This window comes from Malaclemys terrapin, chromosome 1 (assembly GCF_027887155.1).
Source record: "Malaclemys terrapin pileata isolate rMalTer1 chromosome 1, rMalTer1.hap1, whole genome shotgun sequence".
Lineage (NCBI taxonomy): Eukaryota > Metazoa > Chordata > Testudines > Emydidae > Malaclemys > Malaclemys terrapin.
The window spans coordinates 112499311-112525666 of NC_071505.1; the positions used below are offsets into that span (position 1 = coordinate 112499311).

The window sequence follows — 26356 nt, forward strand, 5'->3', positions numbered from 1 at the left end:
AAAGTTATTTATCCCTTCACATAACACAAAAACCAAGGGTCACCCGATGAAACTAATAGGCAGCTGGTTTAAAAAGAAACAAAAGAATGAACTGTGCGAAGAAGTACTATCAGCGTAGGGAAATTGTGAAGTCCATAAGTATAACTGGGTTCAAAAGAAAAAAAAAATTAGGTAAGTTCATGGAGGGTAGGTTCATCAACAGCTCTTAGCCAAAATGGTGAGGGATGCAACCCCATGCTCTGGGTGTCCTTAAGCCTCTGACTGCCAGAAGCTGGTCTGGACAACAGGGGGTGGATCACTTGAAATTGCCCTGCTCTGTTCATTCCCTCTGAAGCATCCAGCAGCGCCCACTGTTAGAAGACAGGATACTGGGCTAGATGGACCATTGGTCTGACCCACTATGGCCATTCTTCTCTTCTAGAAACCCAATTTTCTGTCAAAAATAATTTGCCAGACCATTTTTGACTAGCCTCAGTGGCAAGTGCTGTAATTATGCACATATTAAGCTCTGTACTGGCACTAGCCCCTTCAGTCATCACTAATGTGTGCTAAAAATACCTTAGTTGTGAGGATCCTAAAATGTGGCCTGAAGTATAAATGCAGCTGATGAATTTCAAAGTATAGGAAAATGCATATCATTGAAGTGGTGGCTTTATGGTTATTGCAATTTATCTGATTTGCGGATTCTTAATGTAGGTGTTTTTGCACACCATCTTTTAGTTTGGTTATTTAAGAAAGGCTGAAGACTGCTTTTTGTAGCTCAGTAAGCCTTTGGTGTAACCTTTGTACTGGCCATCCTAATGCACAGTACTCATGTGTTTTTGCATCAGTACCACAAAAGCTGCAGGATAACCAGGATAGCAGGTTCTGCATAAGAAGTTAGTATGACAGGGAAGTGAGCTTTCTGTGATTAGACACTAAGAATGATTTTCTAGTCTCGTTTGAGGGCTGGAGACAGCTGCACACAAAGGGGCAGCTGCAGAACTACTGTCACGGCAATGCTGAAATAATCTCATTACACGTAATAACTAGACAACGTTTTATTACAAGCGAAGAACAGATTTATATTGCCAAAAAAGCGCCATTGTTTGGGAGAGCTGCACAGGTAGCAAATGTCCATACTCAGAAGTCAACTGGCACTTCAACCTGGAGTGAAAGGTAAAGGAGTGTTCCAAAAAAACAGGAATTTAACAGACAAGGCTTCAGAATTGCCTCTTCCAAATGAAAGCAGTCTAACCCTTCCAGCTGGGAGCAGAGACTAATCTCAATCACATTACAACCTGTTGTGAAACAGTGTGAACAGAGAATTTGAACTACTGTATTTTCTGTTCAACTTGAGCCAATCTCAGCCAGACATCTTGGCAAAAAACACTCCCACGTAATAAGGAGGTCAAAATTATATTCAGTGTTTTGTTCTTCAGACTCCTTGTAAAATTTCCTTTGAGCACATACACTGTACTTCTATTTTGGCTACAGAAGGATAGCTTCAGTGTGAAAGACAGCTATTGGGACAAATGAACAAGTCAGAGGAAACAGCAGAAGTGAACCACTGCCAGGGGTCAGGAAGCATGGCAAGACACCACCAGCTTTAATACTCAGCTTTGAAAGGATAGTCCTTGTGATTTGTGCACCTGAGGAAAAGAAACAGAAGAAAGGTTATTCTGAAATCGGAATTAACTACTACTCATGTTGGCATTGGTGCCTTTTTTTGGACCGACAAGAAGGGTCTGAATGGTGCACAAGCAGTCCGCACTGGCATTAAGTTCCTACCAGCCTCAAACATATCCAGTTTATACACAAACTTCCCCAACGCCTTTGCATTTAGGCATTGAGAGGTCACAGGCAGGGAGATCTGAATGCTTTTTAGATTAAGTGTTTACATTTGTGCTGTGTCATTCAAATGACAAGTTTTTAGATTTTTGAACAATCAGTTTTGATGTCTGAGCTTGATATTGCAAGGTGCTATGATCTGTATAGAAGTATTAATACTTCATACTAAACACTTCAAACTTCAACACTCAATATCCCTAATGAGATCATGTCCATATTTTAAAGATGGGGGGGGGGAAAGTCTGGCAGAGAGATCAAGTGAATTGTATGTGACAAATAAGCTGGACAGCCAGGCTCAGGATTTGGGAATTTAACTCCTAATATTGTGTTAATTTCTCTATATTGCAGTCTCTTTAATTTCATACAGACAAATGCAAGATTGCTTGCTAAATTTGTTATTGTGTTAGAATTCTATTTACAAAAAACCCAAAAGACCCCAAAAAACTTTCACTCAGTTTTGAAAATTTAAGCTTAGTTACATCATTGACCTGTTCTTCAGATGGGACATTAGTAATAAGTATCTGAGCTATTTTAAATTCACCCAAGGCAAAACAACAAAAACACCACTATTGTTTAGGCTAAAACAACCTTACTCAGAGCTCTGTTTGACACTTGATTTGAAACAGGGTTACTGTCCATTTAGGACAGCACCCTTTAACACACTCCGTTCCAGAGATCATTTCAGAGTGCGACAGAAGAGTGAGAGCACTCTGCATAGACATGCACACGGGGTGTGCCCCGGCACACCCTAATGCCCTGAGCTCCGGCTGGGAAGGCTGCTCCTCCCCCGTCCCCTCCTCAGCTGTTTGCCGGGCAGGCTCAAATCAACTGCTTCCTGCCTCCCTGCTCCGGCAGGGGCCGAGTGAGTCTCACACAAAAAGTAAAAAAAAAGCCTTAGGGTTAGGTGTGGGCGGGAGTGCGGGGCTATCAGCAGCAGCACAGCCAGCCCCTGCTTGCCTAGGGCTGCCCCGCACCTCTTGGGCTGGTGGCCATGGCGTCCACGTGTATGGCTGCTCCCTGCCAGCCAGGCTCCACTGCGGCCACAGCAGGTGACCCACGGGAGCCCAGTTAGGCTAGGGCTGGGTGCAGTGGGAGAAGCTCCAGATACCGGCAGGAGCCATGCGGGGGTGGGGGAAGAGAAGCCCCAGACGGGGCTGGAGCCACGTGGGGGGAGGGAGTGGGGGTGGAGGAGAAGCCCGGCAGGAGCTGCACTGGGGGGTGGGAGTGGTGGGGAGAAGCCCGGACCCGAGCAGGAGCTGCACTGGGGGGAGAAGCCCAGATCCCGGCAGGAGCTGCACTGGGGGGGAGGGGAGGGGAGGGGAAGGGAAAGAAGCCCGGACCCTGGCAGGAGCTGCACTGGGGGGGAAGGGAGGGCGGAGGAGCCACACTGGGACAGGGAGGAATAGCCCTGGACCCTGACAGAAGATGTGGGGTTGAAGACCCCGTCTCGGGAGTCCCAGCCACCTTAGTGGCAAAAGTTGCAGGGCTGAAGCCCTGACCCCACTCTGTGTGGAGCTGGCCAGAGCCCCTGTCTCCCATCCCACCTGTGGAGCTGGGGCTGCAGCAACATGCTTCTGCGGGGCAGTGTTTGGCTCCGCAGAGAGGCTAGGACCCTCATCTCATGGTAAGAGGTCCAGGGTCAGGGGGGTTGGATAAGGAGTGGGGGCAGTCAGGGGACAGGGTGGGTTGGATAGGGAGTGGGATCCTGGGGGGATGGTTAGGGGCAGGGGGTCTCTGGAGGGGGCAGTCAGGGAGCAGGGGGGGGTTGGATGGGGCATGGGAGTCCCATGGTCTGCCAGGGGTCAGGGGGTGGATAGGGGTCAGAGCAGTCAGGGGACAGGGAGCAAGGAAGGTCCTGGGGGGGAGGGGGTCTTTGGAGATGGTGGTCAGGGGACAAGGAGCTGGGGGGGTTGGATGAGTCAGGAGTTCTGGGAGGGCTGTCAGGAGGCAGGGGTTGGAGAGGGGTTAGGGGAGGCAGGGAGCAGAGGGGATTGTATGGGTCAGGGGTTGGGGAGCGGTTGGATAGGCGTGGCAGTCCTGGGGGTCTGTCTAGGGGCAGGGCTGTGGATAAGGGTCGGGGCAGTCAGGGGACAGGTAGGGGGTTGGGTCCTAGGGGGGCAGTCAGGGGACAAGAGCAAGGAGGCTTAGATGGCGGAGGGGTTCTGGGGGGCAGTTAAGGGCAGGGGTCCTAGGAGGTGGTAGTCAGGGGACAAGGAGCAGGGGGGGTTGGAGGGAGTGGATGGGGGCAGGGCTAGGGCAGGGTGGGGCTCCGTGAGTGCACACCCCAATGAAATGGGCTGCGCACGCCTATGACTCTGATTCTGGGATTGCCTAAAGTCTGAGACTTCCCACTCAAAAAAAAAAAAAAAAAACGTAGTTGAAAAGAAACAAATAAACAAACCAACTAAACAAAATCCCCCACTACACCCCAGCAACAGATAATCAGGACTGCCTGATTTCCTCTCATCCATTAAGCAAAAGGGAACAAAGGGATAATTTTGAATCATCATGATGAGCAGGGATATGTTCATGCACAGCTAAGTAGGAATGCAGATCTATTTGGATGGAAGAACACTAATTACTGGTTTCATCTTGGCAGGTATTAAAAATCAATTTAAAATTATTTCATTTTATAATGTGGACTGAAAACTCAACTGACAGCACAGAAGCTGATCAATGCATCTCAAGTTTTAGGGCTTCCACAGGCAATTTAATTCCTTAATTCTCCATTGGAATTAAGTATTTAGCATGCTAAACTCCAGAGAGGTAGGTATCTCCATTCTACTGACAAAGCATGAGGCAGATAGTTAAAAGGCTCAATCAATATCACAGATACAGTCCCATGTCAGAGCTAGCTTTAGAACTAGATACTAAGAACTACTGTGTTTAGGGTCTTACTTCTTGATAAATAACTGAGTTTAAATCAAATGTAGGTATTAAAAACAAGGCCACATGTTTATCACTGTGAAGATGTTAAAACCTTCCTGGGAAGGAAAAAAAAAAAAAGTTTTGGACAGACCTGTTTGTCAGACAGATCTTAGGCAAATTTCAGTTTGCAGAGGTTTTTTTTTTTTTTTTTTTTTTTTTTAATCACACACACACACACACACACACTCACTTCCTGGATATTGTTTTAAGCAATCTGCATAGAATACTTAGCACTCAGTGTTTTCAAACATTGTCACCTACATGGTGAATGCACAGGCTCTCCAGTTCCTATTAAAGGTGAGGATGGTTTCCATCTCCTCTTTAGTCAATTCAAAGTCAAACACCTGACAAGAGAAAAACTTTTAGTTAGCTTTTCAAACAGTGTAGTCAAGACTTGCGTGATCACAGATTCACAAGACTGAAAGAAAAGCTTCATAAACACTCCCAACTTGACCTGAAAAACTGGTGCTGGTTAAAAGCAATGATTGCTTTGTACAACTAAAGTATTTCCCTTTGGACAGCTGCAGTCTACTGGTAGAGAAAGGTGTAAACTGAAGTGATAGACACGTCAGCTATACTGAAAGCTTTTGTGAACTGTTACAATAATTAGCTACACATTCATCCTGCTCTTTTGTTCATATTCATTGACAGCTAACGCCTCTGAGTATGGGTAATACGTTTTACTGGCCTGTTAAGAATACAATGCTTGAAAAATTCAGTGGTCCAGTTAGGGTAACCAGATGGCAAGTGTGAAAAATCGTGACAGAGGGTGAGGGGTAATAGGAGCTTATATATTTAAAAAAAAAAAAAAAAAAAAAAAAGGGACCCAAAAATCAGGACTGTCCCTATAAAACCAGGACATCTGGTCACCCTAGTTCTAGTTAATCCAATGTGTAGGTTCTCAGAACTTGTTTAATTTAGCAAATAATCAAAAAGTGTTTTTAATTCACTGGTAATTCAGTAAAGTACCACTGAATTAAGAACAATTATATGACAAATTGTGGAGGGAGAGAGAGAGAGATTGTGTGTGGAATATATGATATCAGAGACTGGATCTGAGTAGAGGAAAGCTATTTTCTTGACACTGCTTTGTATACTCAGTTTTTGTGGCACATGACTCCACTCAGGTATTAGGCAAGCTTTACTTGCTGGTTGTTCAGCACACAAGAGAAAGGAAACACTAACTAGGACCCTGAACAGTCACTTTGTGCATTTATTTTTAAACCAGTTCTGCTCACTTTTGCCCTTAATCCTGAGTGTTAGTTTAACCTTCATTATACTATATATAAAGGTACTAAAGAACCTTCCACCTCCTTTTCAGGGTAACCTGGGAAGAGTGAGAAAGTATGGCTACCTTCCACATAAGCAGTTGGACTCCAGCTAGTTACTATACTTCAAAGCCAACCTGAATGTTATTTGCAATCTTACCTTAAAGTTTTCTTCAATACGATGCTGTGTAACAGACTTGGGAATCACAATCACATTTCTCTGGATATGAAACCGGATCAGAACCTACATAATAGAACAGCAGTGTTACTTGCAAGTCATTCATCACCAGTAAGAGACCAAAACCTCCTGTTCTAAACAAACAATACTATTAGAGCTAAGATTCAAAACACACTAAGATGCAATTTATCAGAACCACTATTTCTAATGCTCCTCTTTTCATCATTGCAGTACTTAAGACCAAGCTGACACTTATTGAACTGCAAAAACAACAAGGAGTCTGGTGGCACCTTAAAGACTAACAGATTTATTTGGGCATAAGCTTTCGTGAGTAAAAACCTCACTTGCATCCAAAGTGAGGTTTTTACCCACAAAAGCTTATGCCCAAATAAATCGGTTAGTCTTTAAGGTGCCACCAGACTTCTTGTTGTTTTTGTAGATACAGACTAACACGGCTACCCCCTGATTATTGAACTGCAATGAGTTGAACAGTGGTGGCCAGGTGAAAGCTGGATGTTTCCCTTTCCTCGGTTATCCAAATACCTGGTGATCATTAATTCCTTACCCTTACAATGAGATTTTAAAAATGGAATCAGATTGCAAAGGATGCGGAGTCTACACAAGATTAGAATGCTGAAACAAGAGGATACATTACAAAGGAAGCAGCAAGTATCATGCAGCGACCTCACTTTGCTGGGCACAGATACCTGAGCTGGGGTTTTGTTGTGCTTGGCTGCAATCTCCTTAATCTTGGGGTCATCCATGAGGGAAGGGTCCTCTGGTTTAGCCCTGTAAAAGCAAGAGATGGAAAGTAAATGGTGGCAAGTTTTCATAAGATGACTCTACATACTAACAGAAACATGTACCCATTACAACTGCCTTACTTGTTCAACTTGCCTCAGAGTTTCAAGTTCAACATTCACATTGTCACTATCAGGCAAGTTAGGCTGAAAAGCATTCTTCTTACCATGGCCTGTCAGGAGATCCGAGGGGACTGTATGCTGTGACAGAGATTCCTTTGGATTGGCAATACTTAATCAGCTTTTCCTGGGTAAGGTATGGGTGGCACTCAATCTGCGAGCACAAGGACATAAATTTACTCAGAGGCAGACTGCACTAATGCTGCTGTGTTCCAGGGATCATTTCCTATTCCACTTACAGGAAATATCTTTAGTAGGTTGGAAAGTTGTGATTAATTATACACTCTGTGTATGTTACGCAACTTGTAGTTGTTTGGTATTTTATGAAATTTTCTTAGTTTTGTGTTTTATCTGTTGGGTTTCAGTTATTACAGGATATTGCAAGGCAGGGGAGGGGAGGGGGGGAGCATACCTCACTTATGTTTTAATTATCAACTTTGTTCTCCAAAGATTTACAAAATAGTCAGCCTCAGAATTATACAACTGAAGTAGGACAATAAAGGTCATATCCAAAAGTATAGCATAAAATCAGAGTAATCTAGTTGAAGTGAAATTCAAATGACTAGGGCTATTTCTTCCAATTTAAAGTTTTCTTGTTTAGCTTCCCTAATTAAAGATACAAATATTTTGGAAACTACTGTAGCATCAATACTATGAACTGCAGTGTTCCAGACCATTACTTTAGAATAACGTAAAATTGTTTTGATGTTAAAGGGTAAGGTACATGTCAATCAACTAATTTATAGGGAAGTTTCAATACTGGTTACTGCTGTACATGAGTGCTCTTGTTGAAAGTGGCCCTATTCAACCAAAATGTAACTACTGAACAAAATTTTAAATTGTTGTCTGTTATGGAATTTCTTTTCCAGACAATACATGTGTGTGCCTACCATTAGTTTTAATGGGATCATCTGCACACCACGCAGAGCAGAGAAAAGACTACAGAACCCTTAATGTTGGACCCACATTCTGGTAAGCTACTGCAGTACAACCCACAATACAACCAGGATTATCACAAAGTCATGGGGCACTGGCTCAGTTTGGACAATTGAGGCTTTGGATAATTGAAGGGATTTTCAGGCTACCTACATATTGGGGAGCCTAACCTTGTTTAATTGAGCCTGTCCTGTCTGTCATTCAAACCATCTGGATTGTTGCTTTCAGACCGAAGGCCTTGAAATCTCATGCTGCTGGCAGGTGGACCAAGACAGCAGTGCACGGCACGGAACTGCAGCCTGCAGTTTTATTTATGGTTCTAGCTGCATTGCTGTTAGGAGATGATCATGTGGCCGTTTCCCAAAACTCCTAAAATAGTTTGGAATATTAGTCACCGCGCAGCTTTCGGCTGGGTTCAGCTGGATAGGTGCCGCATAGCTATTTTGTTTCCTCAGCATGCAGAAATCCAGCTACTCGTACAGTCTATAATGAAGGTGCCCCTTTCCATTGGCTGGAACCGCAGCCACTCGGAGCTGCGAGCGGCTGTACCTGCAGACGCTCAGGTAAACAAAGTGTCTCGCGGCCTGCCAGGGCTTACCCTGAACAAGCCGTGAACCAAGTTTGGGAACCCCTGGCCTAATAGAATAAATAGAAACTACTTTAAACAATTGCTAAACCCTGTATAAAACATATGAGCGAGTATTGGGGTTAAAGGAAAAGACCTTCCATCAAAGATTAAAATTAGGATTTTTTCCAAAATGAATTGCAGATAGAATGGTTCATGTGTGTTTACAGAAGAATGTTTGAAAATATCTGCAAATAACTGAGTGGGAATTTCATCCTCTAGATTTTATGGATCATTGGGCTATGCATGCACTACACATCTATTCTTGGGAACAGACACCCATCAGAATTATTTCTAGCTTGTATTAAACAGGTTTCCAGTTTGTCTTGTAAAACAAATTGCTCCAGAAGATGTTATGTAGGCCAAGGAGTATCAACACCCAACTGCTGTACTTCTTAATCAAATGAATATATAAAGAGGGGCAGCATTTGAAATGGAGCTTTTTTCCCCTCTGACATGTGGCGGTCTATGCAATAAATGAATCCACACTATCGTCCTTTCAGTTAAATACAGTATTCCTTTGGCCTTCCCTCTCCCTACCACTCTAAGTTCTATGTTATACAAATTTCAATTTAACATCCCCTGCCCCCCCCCAAAGAGCTATTCTAAAATATTTTGTATTGAACTAGAAATATGCCAAAAATATTAGTCTTTGCTCTGTTAGCTGGACAGGAGCTCTAATTTATGAGCAAAAGACCACAGGATGCCAATTCCTTGATTTCCAACTTTTACAAAAAAACAAAAACAAATGCTAAATAACAAAGTTGCTTTTACAATGAAAAACTTTAACTAAAAAAAGTCATTATTTGACCTGCCGACCCACTACTATCTTTGTTTGAAAGAAAATTAATTTAACTGAATGGTGAGATACACTTTCAACATCCATAGGAAGGAGGCATATATTGATTTTGAAATATTATAATTACTATTACTAACAAAATACAAGAATGAGGTTCAGATTTTGTTCTCCATTTTCACTTAGGCATTAAAGTAACCCTCCCTTTTGTTCCTTTGATAAGAGAACCATTATTGAACTTGGATCATTTATACCACGGTACCAGAGAAAGGTAATAATCACAATCTCCTTATTTTGTATTTGAGATTTTAAAAACAGACCAATCAAGCAAATCAGTTATTTTTCCTAACACAGCCATTATTTAACCCCCCCACCCCCCACATTATACTGTAGCTCAGGGGTTGGCAACCTTTGGCACGCGGCTCGCCAGGGTAAAAACCCTGGCGGACTGGGCCAGTTTGTTTACCTGCCACGTCTGCAAGTTCGGCCAATCGCAGCTCCCACTGGCCGTGATTTGCTGCTCTGGGCCAATGGGGGCAGCGGGAAGCGGCAGCCAGCACATACCTCAGCCCGCGCCTCTTCCCGCTGCCACCATTGGCCCGGAGCAGCAAATCGCAGACAGTTGGAGCCGCGATCAGCCGAACCTGTGGACGTGGCAGGTAAACAAACCAGCCCGGCACGCCAGGATGCTTACCCTAGCGAGCCGCGTGCCAAAGGTTGCCGACCCCCACTGTAGCTAGTAGCTGAAGTATAGGCAAGATGTTTCTGTTAAACACTTTTATTCTCTCACGTATGGCTTAAGCCTGGCAGCATCCTCTGAAGTCAATGGGAATGGAAGGTTCTCACTCAGCCCCTTGCAGGATGGTGCTCTTAGCTTTCTTAGGGGTTGTCTACATGACAGCAGTGATGACTACAAGGGGTGTAAATTGTACAGCATGCTAACGTGCTGCGCTATAACTGCCCTGGTGGCGAGAACTAAAAAGGTACCGAGTTCGCATTGAGGTAGTCCCATTTCAAGCAGACTACATTAACATGAACTAGGCACACTTCCCCACTCTGTGCCCCCGTTTCCCCACTGTAAAATGAAGATAATGATACTTACCTCTGTCGCAAAGCATTTAGTGCTTTTCATCAGGAAATCACTAAGAGCTACGTATTTATTAACATTCACTCCCTCAAGCACCCCTTCAGAATTCTAGAAGGACTGAAAATGCATTCTATGCCTACTCTATTTGCCCACTCCTTACCTCCCCACTGTAAAAGAACTGACATGATCAGATCCTCATGATCCCAGAGACACTGAGCTGTTGCCTTTAAGCAGCTTACCTGGTTGTTGGCAGGCCTGTATTTTAACCCAGGCTTGTTCAAGATTCTTTCAATCTGTTCATGGTTAAAGTTGGAGATTCCAATGGCTTTCACTAGACCTGCATCCACCAGCTCTTCCATAGCCTAAGGGGACAAGAGAATCTGAGTCTATGTAACCAGATACACAAGGTAGGGCCTAAATAAGGCATTCTTGCTGCCAATATGGTATATTTCTTTGACGATAACCAGTGATGGGACACTTAGTTGGACTCATCACATATGTTCTGGAGTCCACCAGGGAAAAGGATCCACTAGGGAAAAGGGATGCAGAGAGAACAGTGCTTCTCTGAGATTTCTTTTCTGGCTGTGAGGTTTTTATGCATCTTTATTAATCATATGAGTGAGTTAGAAGAGACCTATGTCAAATAACCCAACACTGGCACAATAATGGACTATCCTCAAGATTGTGGGTAGTATATAAACCTACAATTCTCCTTTTACTTCTGCAAGTAATAAGCAGAGCTGAGGATTTTCAGCAAAATGTTAAAATTTCAGCGAATTTACTTTGACTATGTCCTGACACACTGCATGTTTGTTAGTATTCTAGCAAAGAAGGTTTTCAAAGTTTGAAGCTGAATCAACTGAAAATTTACATTCTCATTTCCTGTGAGCTAAGTTACCCAAGGCAGCCAGTCAGGGAACAAAAGTATCATCTGACTTACATAAATATACAGTGCAAATTTTGGAATATTTACATAGAATTCTAAGTGATGTGCAAACCAAGAATGAAGGTATTTACAAATAATTTTGAATGAATTATAAATTCTTTGCAGAGAAATCAAATATAAAAAGATAATCTAAATCAGAGCCAAAATGAATCTCACACTGCAATAAGACTCACCTCCCAAGTGTCCAGAATATTTGTGTCACTGGGCAAGACCATGCCTTTCTCATCCGCAGGAAACAGCTGCTCTCCAGCCTGTCAATGCAAGACAGAAAGTCTGAAATATTCTGTTGAATTTTCTGCTGAAAGACTAGAATTCTTGGGAAGTCAAACTGAACTCTCATTCTGTATAGTAGCCCAAACTCTTAGGGCAAAAGAAGAGGAATAGTAACTCCTATTTAAGTTGTTCAATCTGGCAAGGTCTCCCTTCCTCATGCTACACATTCATCATTCCAGCCAGAGAATCCACCCCAATAAATATGGTTAATTCTGTGGCTGGTCTGCAGGTCAGTGATAGATCCAGCAAAATAGAACAGTGACCCACCATAGTACAAGTACAACGGGGTTATAGATCTATTCCCAATGGGTGTAGCAAAGCACACAGTTTTTACACGTTGTCCCATTATGTACATGCAATCTATACATTATGTACATAATGGGACATTCCTTTATTAATCCAGATTTATATTTGATTACATCTGTTGCATGAGTGATGGTGTGCTGTTGCAGGCCTTCAGTGGGAGACTATGTGTAGATTGCAGGGAATGGGAGAAAGACAATGGAACGGACTATGTGCATAAATTACTGTCTATGTTCTTGCTACTATGAAAAGCTCCCTTGTCTAGACTCCTTTACAGCCTGCCTGCAGAACTGTGATACCAGCACAGCCGCATTTCATCTGCTTTGTCCATCCTAAAAAACAGTTAAAAGATACTGGAGAGTGCATTTGGGAGTTGCACAGAATACCAAGGAGAAGGTATTTTTATCAGGCTCTAACAGAAAAGAAGAGCCAAGACAAGAGAGTCAAAGTGAGACATCACCAGCTTCAACCATATCTTTAATCTGCATATGGGCTTTACAATGAAAGTTGCCACTTCTGAACGCCAAGGATTACAGAACAACAAGGCTCTTATGGCAGATGGTAACTACAAGTTTGTACTGTGCTTGGGGATTCCAAGGGCAGGGGGTGGGTGTCAGAGAAAAGAGAAATTAAGAGCTTATTTTATTGCCTGCTGCTTAAGTAAGGCCATGTCTACAATATCAATAGATCAGCGCAGCGGGGTTCAATTTAGTGGGTCTAGTAAAGAGCTCTCTCCACCGCAACAAGAGGAGTAAGGTAAGTTGATGGGAGACGCGGTGTAGACACCGCAGTAAGTCAACCTAAGTTACGTTGACTCCAGCTACATTATTCATGTACCTGGAGTAGTGTAACTTAGGTCGACTTACCCCGGTAGTGCAGACAAGGCCTAAGAGTGCTACTAGCAACAAAGAAAACCAGACTTATTGTTAAGAAGAAAGGGATATAGTTGTCCTTCCCATAAAGAGGAAGACAAACCAGTACAGAAGGAATTGGTAATCAAATGGTTAAAGGTATAAACTGCCCTGTCAAGTGGGAGACCTGGATTTGATCCGAGATTCATCTCTCCTTGGATCAACAGGGGCAGGGAACATGGCAGAAGCAGCATGCTCAGCTTCACGGATGAAAGCTTGTTCACACACCCATACAGTAAAGCTGAATAAGCAGCACAAAAAGAGTGATGCTGAGATACCCCGGAGGTATCCTCCTTGAAGGTAAGAGGGTTGGGGCAGTAACAGGATAGCTTACCAGGAGGACAGTGCTTCTCCAGAATCTGTCAGGAAAAAACAAAAAAGTATTAAACGCTACAGTACCTTAAATCCTAAAGGCCAGTGAATGAGATACAGATCCAGGTAATTCAGTTTCAATGCATCAAGGGTTTTCTGGCATGCTCCCTTCACCAGAGATTTCTCATGGAATGTGGACCACAGCTACAAAAGAAAAACCAAACAAAGCAGTGATCTCACAAGCAAACGCTCTTACAAAGCTCTCCCAAACAGGACAAAGTCATATCACACCTGCAAGAAGCAGGTGTAGGAATACTATTACCCCCATTTACAGGCTCAATCTGTGAGCAGAGACAGAGGGAAAGTTTCTTGATGCTAGTATTTTCAGTAGCATTTACCTGACAAAACTGGGTTCTGACCGATTAAGATGGTAAAAAAATTCCACCAGTTAAGGCACCAACAAAAAGTCACTTATTGCAAGACACAGTATTGGGAGAGAGAAAACTAAGTGCTACAAGGTAATGAAGCTTTCCAGCCATCTGTGTCCAGAAGCAGGAAGATGGGGAAAAACCTCCTGCATGAGTTTGGCTCCTTCTGATTTGATCCCCTATTGAAGAGCCTAGATAAAGAATAGTTTCAAACACATACAGTGCAAAAAATGTATTTGGGCCCCCATGGTTTTTGAATTGTCACATGGGCCTGGGTTCACAAAAGTACTAAGGCACCTTAGTCACAGCTTTAGGCTCCACTGGGAACCAGGAAACTCCTGCCAAACCCAACAGGCTCCTAAACTCAATTGGCACCTACATTTTCAGGGTAAAAGTTCCCGAAGTGTCTAAGTTTCTGCCTCTGGGCATGCTCACTGCTGCCCCCACACCCTGCATCTGGATGCCTTTCTCCCACCTAAGTCCCAGAGCAATGCACAAGCCAGGGGAAGATAGCAATTTGTCTGCCTAAGTCACATGCTGGGCCCAATCCGGAAAGCATCTTCCAAGGCCCACTACCAGATCAGGTATAATTCTAAATCTCATCAAGGGGCACTCACCTGGGACGTGGAGGACCCAGGTTCAATTCTCCCTTCAGGCAGAGGGGAAGAAAGGATTTGAAGAGAGGTCTTACCTTTCAGGAGAGTGCTCTAACCATCAAGCTTTGGGATATTCTGGTGTGGATCTGCAATCCCTAAGGAAGCTATTCCACTCCAGATAAATGATGGGCGATCACTCGTTACCGAGTATGATCATCTTCCATGGGAGTTACGGGTCCTCAGGTGGCTAATAAGACCAATCCTTGAACCACAAGTTCTATTACAATGAGGGTAGATGTTTTCAGGCTCAGCAGGAGGCTGTTGACCATGACTGGAAACCAGTCTCTCCTTCCTCCTGCACCTCTTGTCCTCTTCAGCTTGTCGGCGAGCAAGTTCAAAACGCAGGCGACCGTCACGTAGGGCTTCACTCCATATTAAGCGATCCTGGACAAGTGTCTCCCAAGTGTCAATGTCAATATTACACTTTTTTAGATTGTCCTTCAGCAAGTCCTTATAATGCTTCCGTTGTCCACCCACGTTATGGTGCCCTTCTTTCAGCTGAGAGAATAGGACCTGTTTTGGGAGTCTGGCATCTGGACAACGTGTCCAGTCCAGCGGAATTGCTGATGGATGATCATTGCCTCGATACTCGTAGTCTTTGCCTCTTCCAGCACACTAATATTGGTGTGCATGTCTTCCCATTTCATCTTCAGAATCTTACGAAGGTGGCGTTGATGGTGCCTCTCAAGGACTTTCAAGTGGTGTCTATAGGTTGTCCAAGTTTCAGACCCATACAACAGTGTTGGGAGAATAATGGCTTGATAGACAAGAAGCTTGGTGTCTGTTCAAATATCATGATCTTCAAAAACCCTGTGCCGTAAATGAGAAAAAGCTGCATTGGCACAGTTCAGGTGAATTTCTGCATCAATATCTGCTTTTGATGAAAGAGGATTTCCAAGGTAGAGGAAATGATGGACATTCTCCAGTACCACTCCATTGATTTTGACAGACGGGGCATGTAATACCACATTTGGAGAGGGCTGATAGAGCACTTTAGTCTTCTTGATATTAAGAGTGAAGCCAAGACATGCTTAAGCATTGGCAGACACATTCAAGATAGTTTGAAGATCTTTCTCAGAGTGGGCAAAGATTGCATTGTCATCAGCATACCAAACAGCTTTCCATCCATTCTGTAAATGATTTCAATGCAAGCTGTAAACTTCCCAGCAATTAGGTAAAGAATTATGGCAATAAAAACTGCAAACATGGTTGGAGCGATGATACAGCCCAGTCTGACTCCTGTTTGTACTCTGAAAGGTTCACTCTGGGAGCCAATGCTGCTCAGAACAGTCACTTTCATGTTATCATGAAGCAATTTTAGGACATTGATGTATTTATCAGGACATCCAATCTTAGAAAGTACAGTCCAGAGGGCACAGCAATTCACTGAATCAAAGGCTTTAGTTAGATCAATAAAAGCCATGTACAGTGGTGGGTTTTGCTCCCAACACTTTTCTTGCAGCTGCCGTGCTGTGAAGATCATATCCACAGTTCCATGACGTGTCAGAAACCACTCGGTGACTCCGGTAAAATTTCTTCTTGCAGGGGCAGAAGGCGGGTTGCAAGGACCTGCACCAGAACTTTTCCTGCAATGGCTAGGAGGGAGATACCACGATAATTTCCACAAACCACTTTATCCCCTTTCTTGAAGAGAGTGACAACACTGGTCTACAATTTTTGAGAAGTCGTCTGCTTCAGAGATAAAATGTGCTATTTATTATGTATTTTGGTGTGCTGAATTCAAATATGACAATTAAAACAATTGATTGGCTACTGTTTCTAAGATATTTCAGTTTTTACATTTTAGGTCTATGTATATTGTGTAGATAGTAGAGTTTTAATCATAAATTGTAAACCTAGGTCTTTTCATGTGTTTATTGTTGCTTTACATGATAATATTTCACTTTTTCTGTTTATGTAACACTTTAAAAATCAGCAGAAGGGTTATATAAATAAAATTTATTATGAAACAAAAGGCAAAAAACTATTATGTACATAGTTTAGTCCTATTCAGTGTCTACTCGGCGCTTCTTGGCTTGTCTCTTGTATTCATTAAATGGAGCATCTCTTGTCACTGTCCAGCAATAGTCTGCAAGCATTGATGGGCTCCATTTGCCCGGATAGCGTTTCTCCATTGTTGCAATGTCCTGGTGAAATCGCTTGCCATGCTCGTCGCTCACTGCTCCGCAGTTCGGTGGAAAAAAAAAAATCTAGATGAGAGTGCAAAAAATGTATCTTTAATGACATGTTGCAACCAAGGCTTTTGGATGCCTTGAGGAGGTTTTCCACCAACAACCTGTAGTTGTCTGCCTTGTTGTTTCCGAGAAAATTTATTGCCACTAACTGGAAGGCTTTCCATGCCGTCTTTTCCTTGCCACGCAGTGCATGGTCAAATGCATCAGCTCGAAGTTCACGAATCTGAGGACCAACAAAGACACCTTCCTTTATCTTAGCTTCACTTAACCTTGGAAATTTTCCACGGAGGTACTTGAAAGCTGCTTGTGTTTTGTCAATGGCCTTGACAAAGTTCTTCATCAGACCCAGCTTGATGTGTAAGGGCGGTAACAAAGTCTTCCGTGATTCAACAAGTGGTGGATGCTGAAAACTTTTCCTCCCAGGCTCCAATGACTGTCAGAGTGGCCAATCTTTCTTGATGTAGTGGGAATCTCTTGCCCGACTATCCCATTCGCAGAGAAAACAGCAGTACTTTGTGTATCCAGTCTGCAGCTTTAAGACTCGTCTTCGATGAAACAATGAACAGTCTCCACTCATCTGGATCGTGAACGATGTTGAGGGCTGCCATCACACCATCGAAGTTGTTGCAGGCTACAAGATCACCTTCCATGAAGAAGAATGGGATAAAATCCTTTTGACGGTCACGGAACATGGAAACCCTCACATCACCTGCCAGGAGATTCCACTGCTGTAGTCTGGAGCCCAACAGATCTGCCTGCCTCTTGGGTAGTTCCAAATCCCTGACAAGGTCATTCAGTTCACCTTGTGTTATGAGGTGTGGTTCAGAGGAGGAGGATGGGAGAAAATGTGGGTCCTGTGACATTGATGGTTCAGGACCAGAAGTTTCATCCTCTTCCTCGTCTGACTCAAGTGAGAATGATTCTGGTGCATCAGGAACCGGCAGTCCTTCTCCGAGGGGTACTGGGCGTATAGCTGATGGAATGTTTGGATAATGCACAGTCCACTTTTTCTTCTTTGACACACCTTTCCCAACTGGAGGCATAGATTTCCTTTTCCTGTTCAACCACTGGCGAAGATTTGTTGCACAAGTGTTGCAGCATATGTGTGGGGCCCACCTCTTGTCCTGCTCTCCAATTTTGCAGCCAAAATAAAGATAGGCTTTCTTAACCATAGTGGTTATATTGCGCTTTTGTGATGCAAAAGTCACTTCACCACAAACATAGCAGAAGTTATCTGCACTGTTCACACAAGTACGAGGCATCTCTGCTCACTTTGGCTAAACAGAAATGTGTCCCTTTGCAAAATCAAACACTGACAAATAAGAGAGCACGACACTATGATTTCTAGAGCTGATATAGGGCAATTTGTTCAGCAGAGTGATGTAAGCTTCATTATGATTGCATCATCCATGACTACTAGGAATAACATGATGCAATCCATATCATGTATGACGCAATACCAGCTTCAGAGTGCATCATTCATTGTTTTGCCTAAAAAGCAAGTACTGTCCAAACCCAATCATAGATTTATTCATAGATCCAGTTAAAGATGTATTTTAGTAATTTCTGGTTTAAATTGAGATCCCTTCCCTTTATAACTCACTTATCCTCCGCCATTCCCAAGTCAAGGGTCGTATATACTGACCCAATAGCATATCTTGAAAACTAGAGCCAATCAACAATTTTAAGCATCATTTTTGTTCTCAGTGACCCAGAATTAGTAAAGTTTGACTACATTTATTTCAGAAGTATTTTGGCTGTAGAGCAGTGCAATCAGGGCATCCCTCATTTCACTGGATATCTCCTCCTTTATCCAGATTTTAAGGATAAGCAGGTAAAGCTGCCAAATTAGCTCTGGTCCATCATCTTTAAAGATTTCAGTGAGGATCCCATCTAGACCTGCTGTCTTGTTCTTCACCTGCTTGTGTACCTCATACAAATTGGGAGGGTCTCCGACCTCATCCCTAAATGGGTTGAGGGATTTGCTCAAGGACTTCATCTGCAACCACAGAATTACGGTTAAGGAGATCTTCAAAATGTTCTTTCCAGTGAGAATGGATGGCTTCGTTGTCCATCAAAAGTGTGGTTCCGTCCTTAGAGCGAAGGGGATTCATACCATGGCAAATTAGCCCATAAACAGCCTTGGTGGCACTAAAGAAACCACATGTATTCTGGATGTCCGCGAGATGTTGGACTTCTTGTGCTTTCTCAGTCCACCATTTGTTCTTGAGTTCTCTAGTTTTACATTGGACTTCCACCCTCGCCATGGCATGGACTTCGCTCTTTATATTACAATTTATGTGCAGATAAATAATGGACAAGCAATTGGAGCAGAACGACTGGACGTTGGGTCTCCCAAGTGTGCAACTTAATGACCATGCTACAGAGTCATTCTTGTGTGCACACAAAAAAGTCCCATAGTTCAAAGGTTAGCCCACCCTCCTGAGAGGTGGGAGATCCCTGTTTGAATCTATTATTATCCTCTGCCCGTGGGGGAGAATTGAACCCACTGGACTAGCAATCATACAGTGGATAGCATCACCACTTTGTCTGGTGTTAGGCACCCACCTGATTCATTCTCACAAGAAGCAGTTTAACTGCCTAAGGTGCTTGACATCAAGAGAGCAGTTCCTATTTGTCAATCACTAGCAGAGACTGGTGCCTATTTCAGAGAGAGGGGCGGGGCTTAGCAGACATCTCTCAAACAACATCTCCCATTGGTTAGATTAAATGGCTCCCCACCTAGCGGGATGGCTTTTGTGAATTGCATTCTTAGCTGTTCATTTCTCCCCATTCATTGCACAGGAGTCCAGGCACTTCACTCAGGCTTTGTGAATTGCAGTGTGCTCCTGTGATTTTCTAGGTGCCCAAAAGTTAAGTGTTGCAATACTGAAATACCTTTCTGAATACAGGTCAGTCTCAGCAAGCCACAACCTGGTCTCTCCTTCCCCAGCAGCAGAAATGGAAAGAGACCCAAATGGTAGTTTGCCGCATTGCCCCCACTCTGGAAGTTGCACTGGAAGGGTGTGTGGAGGGGGGGGCGGGGGAGGAGAGAGAGAGAGAGATCTTGTAGCCCCTAATGCCCTCCCATGATTTGAGGACTTCAGTAACTCAGCGAGAGGTTAGGGGTCTATTACAGGAGTGAGTGGGTGAAGTTCTGTGGCCTGCAATGTGCAGGCGATCAGACTAGATGATCATGATGGTCCCTTCTAGGTCCTAGGTCCAGCTCTAGGTCTACATCAGGGGTCGGCAACGTTCGGCACGCGGCTTGCCAGGGTAAGCACCCTGGAGGGCCGGGCCAGTTTTATTTACCTGCTGATGCGGCAGGTTCGGCCGATCGCGGCCCCCACTGGCTGCGGTTCGCCGTCCCGGCCCAATGGGGGCGGTGAGAAGCCGTGGCCAGCACATCGCTCGCCCGCGCCGCTTCCCGCCGCCCTCATTGGGCCAGGACAGCGAACCGCGGCCAGTGGGGGCCGCGATTGGCCGAACCTGCCGCGTCAGCAGGTAAATAAAACTGGCCCGGCCTGCCAGGGTGCTTACCCTGGAGAGCCGCGTGCCGAACGTTGCCAACCCCGTTCTACATTATAAGCTCAGCATGCCAGGCAAAAACAGTTGTCCCTTCCTCAATCATTGGAAGGGCACAGTATTCCCACCTCCATTGCTGGTATGTTCACTAGAGAAGAGCCACTCCAAACAGGAGAGAATCCAAGATGTCTTTTATTCTTCCCTGTGCATGCCCTTTATACCCATCCCACATGAACATGTGAATTAGGAAACAACTCAAGGATGAAATGTACCATGTCTTGAATTGCTTTATCCCACAGAGTCAGAAAGGAGTGAGGTGTTTGATCTTTCTACAACACCCTGGGTTCACTGAATCGGCCCCATGACCTTGATCTTCCTGCCAGAACCATACCTTACTGACGACAAAGAGGTCCTCTCGTTTTACAACCCCTTCTTTGATTTTCTGCTGGATCCCATCCCCTACTTCATTCTCATTCTGGTACACGTAGGCACAGTCAAAGTGGCGGTATCCAATGTCAATGGCAGCCTTCACTGCATCCTTTACTTTCCCTGGTGGAGACTAATCAAAATAATAAATTAAAAAAACCACAGACACTCTAAAATATCCCATTTCCCAGGTGGCTAGAGGCTCAGAAACCCCAATAAACTTTATTTCTTCTATGGTGTTCACCTTTCAGGCATCTGGGCACCTTGCAATCAAAACAAAAAATGTCTCTCTGTGGTTGTCTAGTAACTTATTATCTGACTTAATGACAGCATCCAATAATGCATCTAGCAATCCATCCTGCATCTTACATGGATCGTTTAGCAAAACAAAGCTGTCTCACACCATGACCCTACTCTGGATAGCTGTCAAGGAGCTATTTCTATGTGAGAGGGCTCTTTAGCAACACCCCCTTCAAGTGGTCCTAAGAAAAAAAGCTATACTGGGAACTAGATGTCAAGGCTTATTCCCCACTCTGGCACTTCAAGTGCAGAAGGAGGGGGCCTGCAAGGATTTAAAAATTAAAACTGACCACTCCAGGCTTGTATTAAACTCCCAGGGTTACAGCTTTTCTCTGACTTTGGATGGTTAGATGCTGCCACCACCCAAGTGCAAAAAACTCTTTTGGAACCCAGGAAGGCGCACTTGGGAATTCCTTCCTGTGGGGTACCCTCAAGTCCTTTCACCCCCCACCCCCAGGGAAGAGCTTAGAAAGAAAACAAAAGGAAATCAGCTGTTGCCACCAGTTAATTAAACAACACACGGACAAACCTCTTAGGGATACAAAAATTCAATCCTGTTCTTAAAAAAGGTACATTTTATTAAAAACAAAAAGAAAATACATCTGGAACTTAGGCTTTTTGCTAGGTTTTTTAAAAAAAAACACACACAATTACAAGGATTAAACATCAAGATAGCTTCTTGAGGTCCAGCTTAAAGGTTACAAGCAACACAAAAGCACCTGGGGTTAGCACAGAGGAGTCCACAAGCCATAAAGAAATAAAAGAGATAAACCTAATCACGTCTTCCTAGACATTTCCTGATCTACTTACATATCTGGGGTTTCAAATGAGTAGTTTCTAGGTATGATCTGATGAGTTTACATACCTGGCCCAAAGCTTTTTACAGTATAGTTCCAGCCCTGTCTCCTCTCTCCGGAGAGCAGACAGACAAAGGGGAAGTTTTTTCCCCAATTTTAAAAAGTTCTAGCCTTCCCATTGGCTCTTTTGGCCACTCCCATCCTTTTACCTATGGACTTTAACCCTTTACAGGTAAAGCAAGTAGAGGACAGCTACTAACTGGGATTTTATAGCTAACTGGCTGGCTGGGTGTCCATAAAAGGGAGCTCTCCCCCATCTTCACTTATCACACTAGCAGAAGCAGCATCCCATCTGAGCCTATGGGAGGCAGTGTGGTGCATTGGGAAACGCAAGGGACAGAGTCAGGTGACCTAAGTTCTGTGTGATGCTGGGCAGATGACTTGACCTCTCTGTCCCTCAGTTTCCTCATCTGTAAAGTGAGGATACTAATAACCACCTTCTTTGTAAAAGCTTTTCAGCTCAACGGACAAGAAGCGCTATAGAAGAGCTACGTATTAATGATCACAAAGGGAAGCATCCCACAAGAGAGGAGGCTGGGGAGATGCAGAAGCGTCCCGATCACTAAAAGAGTGCAATCACCACTCTGAAAAGAGAATAGGGAGCCAGAAGTAATATGGCAGATGCACAGACTGCTGAGGGGAGGACGATTTCTAATGTTACATAAAGCATGGTCAAAAAAAAAAAAAAAAAAAAAGAGGGCTTTTCCAGCAAGGATTCTTAGAGCTAGCCTCCGCACCTCAGAATGCACTCATCTCACAGTACAGCAGGGGAGTCACTTAGGTACCAATGACCAGTTCTACTGTCTTGAACCCCGGCGCTTTGGGCATGCAGAGGAGATTGCTTAATGCTTCCCCTGAGAAGACCATTTTCCTGCCAACCATGGGAAGTGATCTGAACTGTTGCAAACCAGGACCTTGCCACAGTACCAGAGCTGCTGCTCTGTCCCTCAGGGCACATGACTAGACAACAAGATGTAGACCAGTCTACTGACTGACATCTATGAACCAATATTAGATTTCGGAGTCTGCAGTGTGTATTAGACAAAAGAATTAGAAGGAGAACATTTTGCTCAAGCAAAAAAAAAAATCAGCGCCTGCATTTTCAGGTATTGCATAAATCCCGCTGTTGCTGATGACTGCTATTTGATTTTGTTCCAATTCTGCTGGTCAAAAATTGCTTGAAATACCACGTTTACCTAAAACACTGGCTTGATGCTCTCAAAAGGTAAAAATAAGCAGACACTGGATTTCAGGTTATGCTATGGTATATCCAGCACTTCGGGCCTGCATAAGGCAAGTTCTCTGTGTAGGAGCAGTATGTGATCCTCAGCCTGTAAAAGGCCAGTGGGAAAGACGTGGGGAGAAAGAGACATAAGGAAATTATTTATATGAACACACAATGCATAGGTGCTGACTTCTGCTCCCCCCCGGTGGATGCTCGACCCCCCCCTCTGCCCCTGCCCCAAAGTCCCCACCCTAACTGCGCCCCCTCCCTGCCCCTATTCCGACTCCTTCCCCAAATCCCTGCCCCAGCCCTGCCTCCTCCCCTGAGCACGCCACGTTCTCGCTCCTCCCCCTCCCTCCCAGCACAGGGCGGGAAGCTGGGAGGTAGGCGGAGAAGTGGGGACTCAGCGCGCTCAGGGGAGGAAGAGGTGGGGTGGGGGGGGAGGAGAGCTTGGCTGCCAGTGGGTGCAGAGCACCCACTAATTTTTCCCTGTGGGTGCTCCAGCCCTGGAGCACCTATGGAGTCGGCGCCTATGACACAGTGGCCACTATGACATATTGTTCAGCAAGTCACCTATTCTATTCCACTATAGCATGCTGTTTGAAATAGCATTTTACAGGAGCGTATGAGACACTGTCAGCTTTGTGGGACCACATAATGCAGAGCTCTGTCATAAGGCATACTTACAATGGCATACACTTTGAAGTTGCAAGTCCGGTTGGAGTTTGGGCTATGAACCCCCCTTCCTAGGCTTCAGAGCCCAGGCTCTAGCCAGTGCTTCTATATTGTGATGCCAACTTTTCCCAACCCAGCGCTAAAAATTTCCCAAATCTGGTGAAAAATTCCCAGATAAAGGTTTTTTTTTTTTTACAGTGCTTCTATATCCTGGGAAATTTCCCCAAACCTGGGAATTTGTGCATAAAATATTTTGAATGAACATTCCCAATTTGCCAAGTTGAAACATTTTACGCACAAATTCCCAGGTTTGGGGAAATTTCCCAGGATATAGAAGTACTGGCTCTAGCCTGAGCTGCAACTTCAAAGCGTTAGCCCTGCTACCCCAAATCAGTCAACCAACCCAGGCTGGCAGGCTCACTACCTCAGGCGATGTAGACACACCTTACTTTACAGATACCAAACAGATTAAAATTTTGGATCACCGCCCTGCATTAACTTAGTATTGGGATCAGCATATCAAGCAATGGATAGCAAAACCATTGCACAAAGCTGACATAGAAAAGTGCTTTTAAAAAATGTAAAAATAGCTCGGTTTACCTATAAATCTGTTTGGAACATATACTGATTTCACAGACAGAAACCATGAGTAAGTTTAATGACATTTTAACAAGATCCACTGTCACAAATTTGCCCTATCTCGAATAATAATTGCAATACTGCTTTGCGCTTCAGTAGGACTTTCCAAGAGAGGATGGATGCTCTTTATAAGCATTAATCCTCTCAACACCCTTGTAAAAATAGGTCAGTAATATCCATTTTACAGACAAAAAAAAGCAAGGCATGAACATTTTCCTCAAAGTCACACCCAAGTCTGAAGTCAGAATTAGGAACAGAACCCAGAAATCTAAACTCCTGGATGTATTAACTAAAATTATAATTCTTTCAGTCCAGTCCCTGCCCTGAGTTTTCTAGAATCTACCCTCGTATGTTATTTCACTTTTAAAGTGATACGGACAAACTTCATGAGACTTGAGGTGATATTCTTTCAAAAACCAAGTAATAAAAAAATCTAAGGCCAATAGAAAACTTTTGAAAGAAAAGGCTGATAAAAACAGCTGTTTTGAAACAAAAAGGGTTCTCTTGCAGTGTCTGAAACCCAAACATTGCAGAAGAGCCTAAAAGTGAAACTGACTTCTTTCGTTTTTAATCGGTTTTCATCCAACCAGAGAGAAGTGGTAAACGGAAACTTGGGCAGGGACAAGGAAACTGCATTTTTAAAATGCAATTTTTTAAACACGGGAAATTAACTGTAAGAGAGGCAAAGAAATTAGGCCAGAATACACTATTTTTAAATTCACAGTGCCTCTTTAAATAGGCCAACTTCCTAGTCAAATTTTGGAGTGCAAGAAGCCTTTACCCTCCTTCCTCTCCCCCTGAAAAGATGCATGAATTACACAAGAGGCACCATGTGCCCAACAACTTTTAATAGCTACTCTCAGACGCAGCAAAGGCTGGGTATGGAAGCGTGACACACAGCGACACAGTATATGTGTTACATAATGGCCAACAGCTATTCAGGGGGTGAGTACACTGAGCGCATACAGACACCCCCCCCCCTCCACAGCCGCATCCCAGGCCTTGCAGACGCATCAGGGGACAGGACGCTTTCCATGGCGGGGGCGGCGGCAAATCTTGCCAGCAAGAAAATCAAACCGTTTGCAAAGGAACTACCCAGTGCTCAGGAAGGGCCGGGGGCTGCCTGCCCTGTAACAAGAAGCCAAGCCGAGGCCGGCAGTTTTGGGCACACACTTTGCAAAGGGAGGACCAGATAGAAACAGATCAGCAGTTCTAGAGGCAGCGAGGAGGGACGGATGCAGTGCACCCGAGCGCAGGCGCTGGTGACCGCTTGGTACCATGCCCTAGATCCCACCTTCTGCAATTACTGTACCTTCCAGGTGCCAAGCCCCAGGATGGGCATCTTTGCCTTAGTGTTCAGCTCCAGGTAGGTCCCCATGACTCCAGCTCTTCGGCCCTTCCTGGATCGCGGCCCTAGAGGGAGAAAAAAAAAAAAAAGCAACCACCCTCTTTATAGAGACTGGCCCCGCCCCAGCAGCTGGTCTCTGAGTAGCGGCTGCGGCGGGCGGTGAGCGCAGGGATTGGGAAGGGCTCCGGGAGAGCAGCCGAGCCTACCGTCGTTGAGCTGTGCACGGCTCAGTGCACGCTGGCCTGGGCAGGCTGGGGGCATGTCTCTCCTTGCAACATTAGCTGCAGGTGCTGCACAGACCTTGCCTAAGTTGCCTGCAGCCTCCCCACTGTTGCATGGTCCAGCCCTCCTGTTGGAGTTTTCTGCAAAGAGCGACACAGAGTAGCTTGCAGATTCCTCCCTCCCCCAGTTCACTCAAACCTCAAGGGCAGGCAGTGCGGGCTATTTTCTGCTGAGGACAGAGAGCTTTCAGGGACCTGCAAAGGCCAGACAGTGTGTGACTCCAGCTTTCCATTTTGGAAGGCACAGAGAGAAGTGTGTGTAGCCATCTACAAAAAAGTTGGGTGGGATCAGGACTGAGCATGCACCAATCCCGCAGCAACACTGAGGGCAGGCAGCATCAACACTGGGGTCTAATCCCTTGAATCTCCGTCCCACTAGCCCTATACAGATAAAATACAAATGAAGTGGAAACTGGAATGTGACCCATCATTCATGTTCTGCACTAGAGGAGGGAGTGAGGGAGGCCTGCTCATGGCTAGCTAGCGTT

The 26356-nt window shown here is 44.5% G+C and overlaps 1 protein-coding gene across 1 annotated transcript; it reads right to left on the minus strand.

The window, feature by feature from the left end:
* Positions 1-1025: 1025 nt before the first annotated feature.
* On the minus strand, positions 1026-25679 carry LOC128841139 (aldo-keto reductase family 1 member B1-like). The gene is made up of 10 exons (XM_054035894.1): positions 25552-25679; positions 20509-20676; positions 13401-13517; positions 11688-11765; positions 10808-10930; positions 7172-7278; positions 6912-6993; positions 6187-6270; positions 5020-5102; positions 1026-1631 (listed from the first exon to the last, which is right to left on the minus strand). Exons 1-10 carry the CDS (start codon positions 25615-25617, stop codon positions 1589-1591), a joined length of 951 nt encoding a protein of 316 aa, XP_053891869.1. The 5' UTR covers positions 25618-25679; the 3' UTR covers positions 1026-1588.
* Between the last annotated feature and the right edge of the window lie 677 nt (positions 25680-26356).